Below are 13106 nucleotides of genomic sequence, written 5' to 3'. Positions count from 1 at the left end.
ACAACTTACGGAGGACCTCGGACCCTGGAAAGGCTTTTGCAAACATAATAAAATGACACTTTTCACTCAAGCTGCGTGAGGCAGACCATGCCTCGGCTGTCACCTGCGCCCTGCCCTAACGAACAGGGTGCCCAGGTGAGGAGGGGCCATCACCCTCGACGGCCAGGGACTTCTGAATGCAAATCTACTCCCCACGGGTCTCATGAATCTGGAAACTGTAAACTGTTTTCCATTGGCCAAAACAAAACATCCTGTCTGTCTTCCACTAGCTGAAGTGGTGTTTCGTGAAATGACCGGCTATGCGAACCCTTCTGGGGTGTCTTCACCTCCAGGGACCCCTCCGTGATCCTCTTCTCTATTTTCCACCTCCCATTTAATTCCTTTGTGGACAAGCCCACATGGACCCCCTCACTACATTCTAAATGCTGCAAAATCTCTGCAAATAAGATCTTATTCCCTGAAAGCGCCAGTGTGATTGGTCCCCCATGTAATGAAGGAACTTTTTTGTATTTTTAGTTTTCTTCCCATACAACAAATGCTATTAATAACATTCCACTTTCTCCAGAGATGATATGGATTAGACCAAATGGAAAGTTACCATGGAGACTGCAGTGTTATTTTTGGTATGAGAAATTCATGCCAAGGGAAGCAGCATCCATGGTCAAGAACTAGAGGTTTATTTCCTCTTTTGCTATCAGGCAATCAATTCCAATTTAATTTTGAAACTAATTGCAATGGAAACTAATTATGAGAGGCAAAACCTGAAGCTCCTGATTAAAGTGGGAGCCAATAAAGCAATGCAGTGTTATCACTGGGGCAACGTGGGGGGTGGGTGTGTCAGAGGAGGAGACTTCCCCTCCCAGGTAACTGAGCAAACAAGACAGGCAGACTGGTCTTGAGAGAGAATGGGGGTTGGGGGGTGGAACCTACATCAGGCAGGCTGCAGGCCTCCCTTTCTGGTGAATGAGGAGCTCAGTTCCTCTGTGGGATGAAGACTGGACACGCTGGGGCAGGAGGCGGGGTGGGGAAAAGGGATTCCACCCACCCAGAGCCACCCCGCAGAGGCAGAGGGGAGGTCAGCTCACACTCACCGGCTCACACTCACCGGCTCACACTCACCGGCTCACACTCACCGGCTCACACTCACCGGCTCACACTCACCGGCTCACACGACCCTGCAAGTCCCATCTCGGGGCTGGTCTGGGGGTGGGAGAGGGATGACTGTGGAGCGACAGGGTCTTCCAAACGGATCTCCTCACAGACCCAGATATTTATGGGCTATCGCTCACATACCAAACCAAACGCTGAGTTGCACTCTTCTGAATTAGCATTAGTTGGCTTACAGAAGGTCTTCTTTTAGAGTGAAAGCCCACTGCCAATCCCTAAAGTGCACCATCCCTGGGGGACCGCCCTGTCTATCTTTGACAGCTTCAAAACACTGCTAATGGCATGACTTCATCTGCCCTCACTGGAACGATCCATATTTAGGCCAGAGACCACATGGTCCTCATATTACCCCAAGGAGCTCCAGGAGAGCAGGGGGCTCTTAAGTCGGAGAGGGAGCGCTCCTAACTCTCCCAAATGCCCCGACAGACAGACACAGTCTCTGCTGAATGGTCAGAAAGTTGCTCTAAGCTTTCTCCAGTAGGGCAGGAAAATCACAACAGACCAACTTCTCATCCTGTGTATGTTTTTCTAGAGAGGGGTCTTTCTCCCTATTACATGCAATTTCCCTGACTTTTTCTTTTGTAAGCAGTGTGGAGAAGAGCAGGCCATGAGAATCTGCTGCAGCTGTTTCAGCAGCACTGAGGAAGCCCGTCCCTCAGGAGACAGCTCTGCTGTCCGGAGGGGAAGAATTCCTTGAGAGCTTTCAGACTCTTGTTTCCCATGGATAAATGAGGTCCACAGGTATGCTGGGCCACCAGGGTTTTGCTGAGACAAAGCTCAGACCAGTGAGAGCCCCTATTAACCTGAATTTTTGGTGCTGTGACAGGCAGGCAACAGAGAACACAGGCCTGCCTTAAATCGATCCCATGAAGTTCTGATTATTTTCATCAAAATACACAGCCTATTGACACGTTACGCTAAACCTTTGGTGCGAAGGTTAAAAAATGGGAGCAGCAGAGAAAAAGTCCTGAAATACTTGGGAACCTGGCGGCAACTTCAAAGGAGATGCTTAGGAGTAGCTGTCCACTCTATAGGTCACTGACATAGAGGCCAGCGAAGGGAGGGTCCAGATCCTCACACTCCTCAGGAGCAAGGGATGAGTGATAAGGACAAAGCGGGAGAGAGGAGAAAACAGCTCCGTCTTACTTGGCTATAAAAGCGCAGCCCAAGGGGACAAAGTGTCCCTAGCCACAGCACTCCAGCTGGGAACACAGACCAGGAGCTGTGAGGCTGACCCCGACCGCAGGCAGCAAGTGTCTGATGCCCCATCAAAACAAGCACCTGTGTCTGTAGTGAGCCGGATGCAAACTTTTTCTAGTGCCTCTTAGAAAACAAGCGCTTTCAAGGCCCCCGACAGAATTTTAGATGTGCATTATCTCTGAACTGCACCTACCTTGAGTCCAAGGAAAGACTTGCGGTGGTAAAAGCAGCACAGAGCTGCCGACAGGGCGTGGAAGGCACTGCACTCCTTGGGCATCTCTGTCCCAGGACAGGATGACACCCCTCTTCTCTAGGGCTGAAAGAGCCAGGCTGCTCTCTGCTCCTGCCTGCAGCGCTGGGCCGGACTGAGGCGGCTCCCTCCCCAGGCCGGGCTGGGACTTCTCCCTGCTGAAGCCAATACGCTGGCTCGCTCAGTTCTGGCAGGCTAATGTCCAGCCTGCCATGCGCTTGGTGCCAGAAATTCTCATGTGACCAGACTTGCTTTCTGATGAAATTCTAGCCTCTCTTAGAAGAAGCTTCGTGCGTTAGTTGTCCCCTCAACTTAGAGAGCAGGCAGGAATGACTAGCCCCCTCAGTCAGCCTTTCTGTCCCCTGACACAGGCATCAGGCTGGTGGCTCCTAAGAAGAGCTGTGGGTTCGTCACCCCAGCACCTGAGAATGAGGGAAGCACACTCATACCACCTGATGGCACGGCCCCTAAGGTGACCAGGGGATGACTGGCGACAATCCTAGGAGCCCCAGAAAACCCAGGGAGGATCCCCGCCCCTCCCCCACCCCAGCCCCCCAGCAGAGCTGTTTGTTTTTGATTAGGATGCTCCTGGGCAGCAAGTCTGCAGCCATCACTACTGGCAAATCAATATTGCCTTTTGGTTTTTAATTAGTGAGTGTGTCGGCAAACACTCTGAGCACTCCAAACCCTCCCCAAGCCCTCCCCACCTCGGCCAAGCAGTCTGTTAGGAGAACAGGGGACCAGCTTGGTGGTGTCTTCTGACCCACCTGTTTGCCCCACGCCCCTCCCCCACTTGAGCTGCCCACTCTGTCTACCCTGGCGCCACCCGCCAACCTCCAGCCCAACAACACAGCCAAGCCATTCTCCCAGCCAAGCCAGTCTCCCGCAGCAGGAGGCTTTGGCCCTGGCAAGAGCATCCTAACACCTTTAGGGGAAAGTAATTGCTTTTCCTCTTTCCTTCCAGTTAGAGTGTGGATGCTCAACAATTCTGCTTTTTATCAAATCTAGGTTTCTGCCTGTAGCTCTTCCTCTTCTACTGCTCCAAATACTAACTTTCTATGGCTTCAGCAATACAAAAGTGGAATGTGTACTGAAACTTTCTAAAACTTCACACAGGCAGAAACTTGTAATGAGGAAGAAACAGAACCCATTCAGCCCAGAGAGGAACACCACCAGATGAGGTATGGGGGCGGTATGAGAAATAGCCAGCAGGATTAGTGGCAAATCCTCTGAGCCTCACTCTTTGCACTGGGTCAACATGGGCTGAAAAACAGCGAATTGTCTCTTCAATGCCTGGTGAGCTGCTCCTGTACTTGAGGGAGGACGATGGAGGCCCCAAAGTTCAAGGGAAGGGGCAGAGGCTCAGGGAATAAGGAGGTCACAAGGCTCTACCACCAGCAGGCAAGGGCCCATTCCTCCGCTCTCCTCCACCATAGTTCTGGAGTCAGCTGCTCCCAGCCCTACAAGTCCACTGGAGAAGCTGAAACCAAGCTAATTAAAAACCAAAGGGCCAGTAGTGATTTGCCAGTAGTGATGGCTGTGCCAGTGTTAACCAGCTGCAAACTTGCTTCCCGGAGCATCCAATCAAAAAACAAACAGCTCTGCTGGGGGGCTGGGGTGGGGGGGGCGGGGATCCTCCCTGGGTTTTCTGAGCTTTTGGGGATTTTGAGCTGGAAGGGCCCTTGGAGAGGTCCCAGCCAGTGGGTGAGCACTGTCCTCCAAGGTCCATGTGCTGTATCCAGGAGAAGCATTTTCTCTGCCCTCCTTCTGGTGGATGGAGTTCAAAAGGCACATTCACAAGAGCAACCAGCGCCCAAGACCCGGCGGGGTTCTGTGGGGCTGAATCATCAACCAGCCAAGAGCCACCAGGTAGAGGGGGCCCACTGTCACCGCTCCTCCCCTTCAGCAGGAAGTAAGCTCTGTCAAGCTAAGAAATGCCACAAGAGGCCAGAAAAGCTTTATCCCCAGCCAGGAAAGCTGTTCTCCAAATCCCAAGCAGAAATTCTGTGAGATGAGCCAACCAGAGACCTAACTCCCAGTACCCTACCCCTAGAAAGTATGAAGCACCTTCCAGAAAGAAAACATACAAATAATTCAGACATGTAAATTACATGGAATTTACAGTCAAGTGGCTCAGGATCAATGAGCCACGGTAAAAGCCAAACAAAGGGCAGGCAGGTCACTATGAACCACAGCCTCATCCTCTGAGGCTTTGTTTATTGAGACCTTCTCCAGAAGGCCCCAAGAACTGGCTGGGTCAGGAGTAAAGAATGGCTAATCTTATTAGGTAACTGTTTCCTAAGCACTTTTTTTTTTGTTCCACACCAAAAATAATTTCTGAAGCAGCACTCCAAGGCTTTAATCAATTTTTCCCCCCCGAAACGGCCAAGGAGAGAGACTAAAATAATGTGTTGTTATTGCAACTAAAGATGATAATTGCATGAATTCACAAAGTGCCCTTCCCTGACTTGTTATGCTTTTAAATGTCTGCCATCTCCACTGATCAATTCCCCCACACTCTCCCCACCGTGATGATTCTATTCTCGGGACAGAGAAACAGGGGACCAGAAAGGCACGTCGCTCAGCAGGGAACAAAGGACCAGGGACTCCGGCCTGTGACTGCAGAACCTGGTGTCTGATCACATGGAAGCACAAACAGCATTTTTAAATGTCTTGTAATTGCAAGCACCCACCTATGGAAAGGCAGCAGGTCCCTAATGATCTGGCACATGTGATTTAGGAACAGCCCAATTTAGATTCAGGGTTTTCCAAATGCCAAGTCCTTTTGGGGGCAGGGTGGGTGACTCTAGTGCAACCCCCAAGAAGTAACTGCAGCAGGGCTTACGGAAGCAATGGCCACTCTGCAAAAGGGCCTGGGGTGCTCTCCGGCACCCCCCGACTCTGGCCACAGGGGAGGTTTGCTCTGCGCCCAGGAAAACACCTGTGATAAAGCCAGGCAGAGCCCCTGGGGCTCTTGAAGGAAATCCCTGCTACCTCAGGCCACGTGGGAAGAAAGCCAGAGCAGGCTGCACCCCTCTCCTGCAGGAGCACCGCCCTCAATGTGGAACACCACCCTCAATGTCGTTTTCTTTGACAGCCACTAACCTGTGGGTTTAGTAACCATGGAGACAAGAGCTGCCTGCCACTTGTATTCCACAAGCCCATGCTTCCTGTCAGCAGGGGCACCTCGGCCAAGAGAGACCTAGAACTAGTAAACAGAACCCTTCACTGAGCACCACAGTCCCCACTAGAAAACCAGGCTCCCCGTGAAGCCAACCCTCTCTCTCCCGTCACAGGGGAGATGCTGCCAGGGGAGAAGCTGGACCCACCAGGTGTCTGCTTTTCATGGTTTCAGGGTAAGGCAAAAATACTGCTGTCCACCCCTCGCCCCCACCCCGGCTGCCAGAAATCGAGGCCTCGAGCCTCAGGGGCCGGGCACTGTCTCCATCACCACCATGCAGTCCTGCTTGTGGACACTGCAGTGGCTGGGCGGGGCTGTGGCTGGAGGGCTGGCTTGGCCTCGCCCGCAGGGGACACGCTCGGAACATCCACCGAGGAGTCTCCATCCATCACGGACTAACCCCTGTGGCAACCACTGAGACGCTTCAGCCCCCCTGGGATGATGGATCCTCCCTGGCCTCAAACCAGCCGTCTGGCTCCGGCTGAACAACGGAGTAAGGCACTGTCACCAATTCCACTTGCCCTGGTATCCAGGAAGCCTGGCCCGCACGGCCCTGACTGGCACCAGCCTGGCAGGTCAATGAGGACCCGAGGCCCAAGGACACCCTCCGCAGCCCCTGGAAGTGAGGGGTGGCCTGGGCAGCACCTGCCTGGAGCCCGGGGTGCAAGCCAGGGCCCGTGGATGGGCAGCCCTGCTCCCAACACGTCCCAGGCCTCTGCCTGCCCACCTGATTCTCAACACAATGAAGCAGAGCGCCAGGTGGTGGGGAGGAGCTTGGGTGACCCAAAGCCCCAGCAGCATTCTTGGGAGATGGCTGAGGAAGGTGGAGAGGCCATGGGGAAGAGGTCACCCGCTCCTCACACCAGACACAGCAGCCACACTAGTTGCCAAAGATGTTCAACGTGTTTTCCTAAGAGCAAATGCAATTTATTTGGTTTTTTTTGCTCCAAGAGGGAGTGCGAACTGGACTTGGCGGGAGGAGGGTCTGAAACGCCAGTCAGCTGTGGGTGCTGCTGGGTATATTGCTGTGGATAAGACATCCGCTTGTGCTGGCAAACACAGAGGGGACATTTATGAGATGTTCTGCCTTCATCTCAGTCTGACGCTTCCCCCCAGATTCCTCAAGGGAATGAAAGAGTATGGCTGTTAACTGGTCTCCGTCCGGAAGTGGTATTGATCTGCCTAGCACAGACTAACGACGGTATTCACCGACAGACTTCTCTCTGCTGGGTCTTCGGTTCCCCCCGCATCAACACAGACAATTTCTGCTTCTCTAACTGGCTGTTACCTGAAAACTATATAACCAAGAATGCGAAGAAAAATCAGGGGAGCACCTGACCCTGGTTTTGCTTTCCTGCACCATCACATACCATTCTGTCCCATCTCTCTCCACCGCCCATTTCCTTACATCACTAGGTCATCCAGAACTACTAGCGTAGGCATGTTCAAATTTCTCTTTCTGGCATGAAGGCAACATTAAAAGAAGATGCACAGGGCCTAAGTCCTACCTTTCAAACAGCAGACTCAGATTTTCTGGGGGCCGCAGTCTAACTGGGTGTCTCGGAAAACACAGGATCCTCCTTCCAGAACCAAAGGCATAGTTTTATGTTTCACACATGATGTCAGGGGTCCTTCTATCCCCCCGAAGCCCATGCCCACACCCCTGGGTACCCCTACTCATCCAACCTGGCTACCTGGCTCACAGCCCCCCTCCACTACACACACTCTTCTGCCTTCACCTCCTTGTCATCTTGACTCCTGGGCTGCTCTGTTGTTCTTTCTTCCCCTTCCACTTGTGCTTAGGTGTGAGCTGTAGAGGCAACTGACAGGGCCCACCGAGCCCCTCAAGGTCCCGCTTGCTCAGAGAGCTGCAGAGACGGGCTGAGGCCATCTGGGGGGCTCCCTGGGGCACCTGCTGCCAGGTTCTCTGCCGCTGGCTCTCCAGTTTCTCGCGCACTGCTGCACAATGGCACCTGCCTAAGCTGGACAGCGAGGCGGCTATGTGCATGCCTCAAAAGTGACGCTGGGAGGTGGGAGAGCGGAGGCTGGGCCAGAGCAGACTCAAGTCACACTAGCAGCTGGGTGACCTTAAGAAATGACTGAACCTCTCTGAGCCTCAGCCTCTCCTCTGGTCCACCAGATTTTTGTGAGGGGCCGAGTGAGGTTGAGGACAAGGCATCTGGCTTCAGCACAGAGGGCTGCCCTCCCTCTTCAAAGACCTGGCCGGCACCTGTCTCCTGGCCACTTCCTCCTGCAGGATACACGCCCAACTGCACTGAAATCTCACCTGCACATCAGGCCACAGGAGCCGCACACCACAGGAAGAGGGGCCGCCCCCATCCTGCACCACCGACTGACCTCACTTGGTGGTTAAGTGACCCGTGACCGACCCTTGGAAGCCAGGGATCAGGGAGGGGGAGACCAAGAGCGCTTTCAGCCCCGAATACTTTTCAGCCCCGAATACTTTTCAGCCTTTAAATCTGAAGAGCGCATGTTAAAACCGCACATATGGCTTCAGTCACACTTGCTCAGATCGTCTCTCATGACTTTCTGCTTCAGAGTCTGTCATTTTAGGAGCTGCGTGTTTGAACAGGCAGGTGTACGTCCACAGCACCCACCCACTGGCACTCCCCAATGGGGGCTCCAGGACCTCTCCCCAACATTGCTTTGGTACCCCATCCCAGCCAACCTGACTGGGGACCCTAGGGTCCCCTTGTTCCCCACTGACCCCTCACTGAGCTGGGCTGCAGAACCCGGGCTTCAGTCCATGTCCAGCTAGGCTGCCCGGTCTGTTGCTCCTCCAGCCTTGACCCTGCCCCTTATGGAGTCTCCCAGGTAACATTTCTGCCTGTCTCCAGCCCCCGAGGGCCACCTCCCATGTGCCTAGATCCTTCACACATGCCATTCTGGGCATGCTGATACCACCCATTTCTAGCACGGGAGCCATGCCTGCTCCAGCCCTTCTGACACTGTCTGCTCTGCCCAGCTACTCTCAAAGCCTTCTGTGTGCAGATTCTGCCTCCTGCCTGCACCTGTCTCTGGTCCTTAATGGCAGGAATCACTAGTTACAGTGCATGCTGTAGACCAACCCCTCTCCTCCCACCACCCCCCACCTGGAAAAGCTACTACATGTCTGAGTGATGAAACAGCCAGCAAAGAATGTCTGAGAAGACAGGAAGCCCAGGCTGGGGGCAGGTCCACCCAGGTGAGAGGTGGCTTCTGCACGCCCCCGCATTCCAGCCTTGAGAACTAGCTGAAGTCAGGTAGAAAGTGAGCTTATGAATCCCTCTTTGCTTTCCAGCAGAATCCAGCCACGTGAACAAAATGCTTCAGTGGGAAACAGAAGTTTTCAGCCATAAACTCATCTACATAATTCTGCATCTTGCCCAAAGAGCTACAAGAATCAGTTAGGACCAGATGTTGTCTACCTGGGGTCACGGAGGTAGGGGCGGCTTCCATGAGCCACGAGAAATTGTACACAACCTGTTGGGTGGTCTGTTCACAGAGGTGAGGGGTTCATTCACTACTTTTACCCAGATCTCCGTGAGTCATGTGATGGAAAAATGCCCTCTGGCCCACATTTTCAGTCTTTTAAAGAGGTAGCTTCTGAAGGTCTTAACCAGCTTTATAGTGCAAGAATGAGAATACCTTCATCAATACAGACAAAAGAGTAATACAGACAGAAAGCATCCCCTCCCACCCCACCCCTGCAGGCAGGGGGAGCTGTAGCTGCAGGGGAGGAGACAGGCAGGCAGTGTGTTTCTGTTGCTGGGTGAGCTTTAGCCACCTGAGAGAGGAGGGGCGTCCCTTCACCCAGGTGACGATACTTAGTGAATGCAGAACAGCTCCCGCTGGACCCTCACAACCCCTGCTACAGACTTCAGGGATGTGGTCCTGGGAGATGCAGCAGTCACAGACTTTGAGGGGCCTCCTCAAAGAAGCCCATCTTCACCCTGTATGCCAGGCCCCCAGGAGTCAGCAACCATAAAGGGAATTTTTACCATCACGCCTCATTCAGTGTTCACACTAGAGACGGCAGTCACAGCTCCGCTTCGCACGTGATACAGAACTGTTGCTGTGGTTAATCATTAAGACAACCGGAACCAGAATGGCGGGCTTGGTCAACGTGACGATGGGAGCGTGGACACCACCTGGCTGCCTGCCTGGAACGCCTTATCTGGGGCAAATCTGAAGGCAGAAGCGTGGCGGTGGCAACCACCCCATTTCTCCAACCAAGGCACAGATATTCTTGGCAACACAGATGGCAGGTCTTGTGCCCAGTCAATAAGCCGGGTCAGAGGTCCTAGTCCACTCGGAACTGATAGGGCAGGGCAGGGCACGCACAGATGGATGAGGCAGCCAGAGTGAGAAGAGCCTGGAGGCAGCAGAGTCCCACAGTACAGGCGCTGCCAGTGGCCGAAGGGACCCTTGATTATATGGAGACGAAGCCACTGAGCCCATTCTGCTACAGGCCAAGGCCAGCTTAGAGTGGGTGCTCCTGCAGGGCCTATCGACTACCAGTCTGCCCTTCCTACCCTGCCAGCCATGATGCCGCCCACACGTGCCAGGCACACTGGTCTCTCCTGGTGCCCATGGTGGGGGTGGTGGGTTCCCATCGCCAGCAGTCAGAGGCCGATGCATTCCCCGGCCTTCCAGTGCATACCCAGAGGAGTGGGAGGGTGACCAGGCTGAGCAGCAGGAACCACCTGCCTCTTCTCTAGGAATGCCACAGCTATCTCTGGTTAGGCTGCTGAGGTCACAGATTCAAGGATGTAGGAAACGATAAATCATAGGGGCATCTACAGCCCCCTGGTTCCTCCCACCACCACCACCTAGACCTTTTCCCCAACGGTCATGGCTCTGCAAACTGGGAGGCCGTGGGAATCAGCACATGTGTAAACCAGGAGGGAGGCAAACCAGAGAAAGAAGCCTATGGGGCTTGAAAAGATCAAAAAGAAAGTAGCTCTGCAAAACCCAGCTTTCATATGCTCACACCCTGAGAAGATGGAGAACAGAAGCAAAGCTTAACGTGCTCTGATCCTGAGAATTCAGCAGGGGAACGATGTAAGTAGCAGGTAGTAGTTTTTACATTTAGAAGTCTTACCCCATGGCAAGTGTCTTCATACCTGTCACGGCTACGTGAGCCAATCAGAACACAGAATGTTCCAGAAGTGGACACGTGACCCAAGTTAGAGCAGGCAGAATCCTTCCCCGGGGTTTTCCCACTAGAGCAGGAAGAAAGGTTTGCTTTCTCCTGGACCACGGGCTGTAAGGTGTGAGCCACGGGCAGCCCAGCCACGATGCCCACAATGTGGACAAGCTGGGCTCGGAGAACACAGTGCTCTGAGGGCAGAGAGGGGGTGTCCAACTGGGGTCCAAGACGTTTTCCTTCCCCAGAGCAGCCATCCACCCCGGCCACACCAGTCCTGCCCTTCCCAGGGGTAAATTTCCTAGTTCACATCTTCAGCTTAAGTACGTACAGTGTGACATTATTAGGTAAAACTCAAGCTCAAGATACAGCACACTGTGTGGGCTCTCCTGGCGCGCACAGGTGAAGGACATGACCTTTGTACCTGAGAAATGCAAAGACAGTGCCCAGCACACATGGACGTCATGTGACCCCACAAGTGCCCACTAACAGGACTGCACAGCCACGTTTCAGTGCTGGGTAAAAACAGTGTCTCTTGGCCACCTCCAGAGACAAGCAAAGATCTGGGCCACCTTGAGCTGTCAAGAATGAGGCAGGAGAGCGGCCCTCATGGGGTTGGGCTATTCTGTGGTGCAGGGTGTAGAACACACGGAGCAGCCTCCCAGGCCAGGGGAGAGCACTCAGAGACTGTTTGCCCCCCTGCAGATGCAGACAACAGCACTGTCTGAAGTTCTTAAGGAGATTTCCAAAGGTTAGTGTTTAGTGGAAATGCAGAGCTTCAGATGCGGTGGCACTGGCCGAGTCACTCTCTACTGAGCCCCAGTGACCACGACCAGGTGTAACAATTACCTGGCAGGGCAATTCTTGTGACTTCTCTCCAGGTAAAAGGAGGTGAAATTTCATGCTCAAGTTGCTTTCAGACCGTCTCTGGTCTGTTCCGTATGTAGCTAAGGATGGCCTGGGAAGGGTGTCTGGGTTCTCGGTCTGTGTGCCCTCTGGAGCACCACCCCCACCCCATCATTATGGTCCCTTACATGCCAGTGAGCACCAAGCCTGTTGTGCAGTGATTGGAAGCGCTCATGAAGACGACCTGTGTCCTTGTCTGTCAGTCTCAGGACCCTGGTTTTACTCACCACCCTACCCAATACCCAGCGTAACTGCTAAAGGGGCCAGGGGAGCCAATGGCCATTTAGAGACAGGCTAGGAAGCTGCCGTCTGGGTCCACACACTCCTTGCAAGGAGGATGCAGAGTGTGTGTGTGTGTCTGCAGAGACGGGTTCTTATTTGCTGTATTTGGAAAGAGGCAGGGTCGCCCCACGCCAAGCAGTCAGGTACAATGAGACCTGACTCTTGACACAAGAGGCACTTTCGTTGTCACAAGGCCCAGTCCTGCAGTCCCGCCTTTAGACTAGCGTCGCGTCTCACTCAGCTGTTAACTGCCCGTGTTTCTAGACGGGAACAGGCTTCCCGAACACACCTGGGGGACTGACTGGTCCTGGATGCTGTGCACGAAGTTCGGGGAAGCGACCCTTTCAGCTAAGGGCCTTGTTAGTGTAAAGCCCCTGAGGAGACTGGACTCCAGGGCACTCAGCTGGGCCACACAGGCCCCTTGGAAGAACACCCACCTGGGCCTGGAAAATATTAAGACACCCCCCAACCCCAGACTGGGGGCCACAGGAAACAGGCCATCAGCTTCATCGTTCCTTCAGTACAAAAAGCTCTTTTCAGTGTGTGAATGGGGGCTTTATGTAGGAAGTTCTCACCCACAAACTAATAAATATGTGAAATGGCCTCTCAGACCAGGTTCCTATGGCCTGGACACTGAGGTCATTCAAGAGACAATTAGATGCCATCTGGAGAGAGCTGGGGCTTGAAAGGAAATTGCCTCCAAGGCCCAAACAGCATGTTCTCGTTCCCAGGGTCTGACACATCCTTATCTTCATCGACACAGAGGACTGGATGGAGTCACGCCAGCTAATCCACACCCGGAGCGCAGAACCAAGCAAACGCAGCAGCAATTAATAAAAGCTTAAGGATCAGGAGAATGTTCATTCTCAGCCCACCCCAAGTACGTTTATCCCTAAATGAATTTATCCTTAAACAAGTTTATCCCTGACTGCAATTTCACGTCCAAGCAGGGCCTCTTTGCCATAAGCCAG

At 53.4% G+C, this 13106-nt stretch overlaps 1 protein-coding gene across 3 annotated transcripts in view; it reads right to left on the bottom strand.

Annotated features, from left to right (window-relative positions):
• Positions 1-13106, bottom strand: part of BCAR3 (breast cancer anti-estrogen resistance 3) — a 104850-nt gene that overhangs the window by 38972 nt on the left and 52772 nt on the right. The window contains exon 1 of one of the 3 annotated variants that reach the window (XM_004689767.2): positions 2561-2752. The exons of 1 other annotated variant lie outside the window; for it this stretch is intronic. In XM_004689767.2, coding sequence (XP_004689824.1) covers positions 2561-2644 — 84 coding nt within the window. In that variant the 5' untranslated portion in view covers positions 2645-2752. Of the gene's footprint in view, positions 1-1161; positions 1228-2560; positions 2753-13106 lie in introns of those variants that run through there. One more of the 3 variants, XM_012730157.1, reaches the window with a different exon arrangement.

This window comes from Condylura cristata, unplaced genomic scaffold, assembly GCF_000260355.1.
Source record: "Condylura cristata isolate star-nosed mole 26May11 unplaced genomic scaffold, ConCri1.0 scaffold00026, whole genome shotgun sequence".
In the NCBI taxonomy this organism is placed as follows: domain Eukaryota; kingdom Metazoa; phylum Chordata; class Mammalia; order Eulipotyphla; family Talpidae; genus Condylura; species Condylura cristata.
This window is presented reverse-complemented; position numbering and strand designations above follow the sequence as displayed.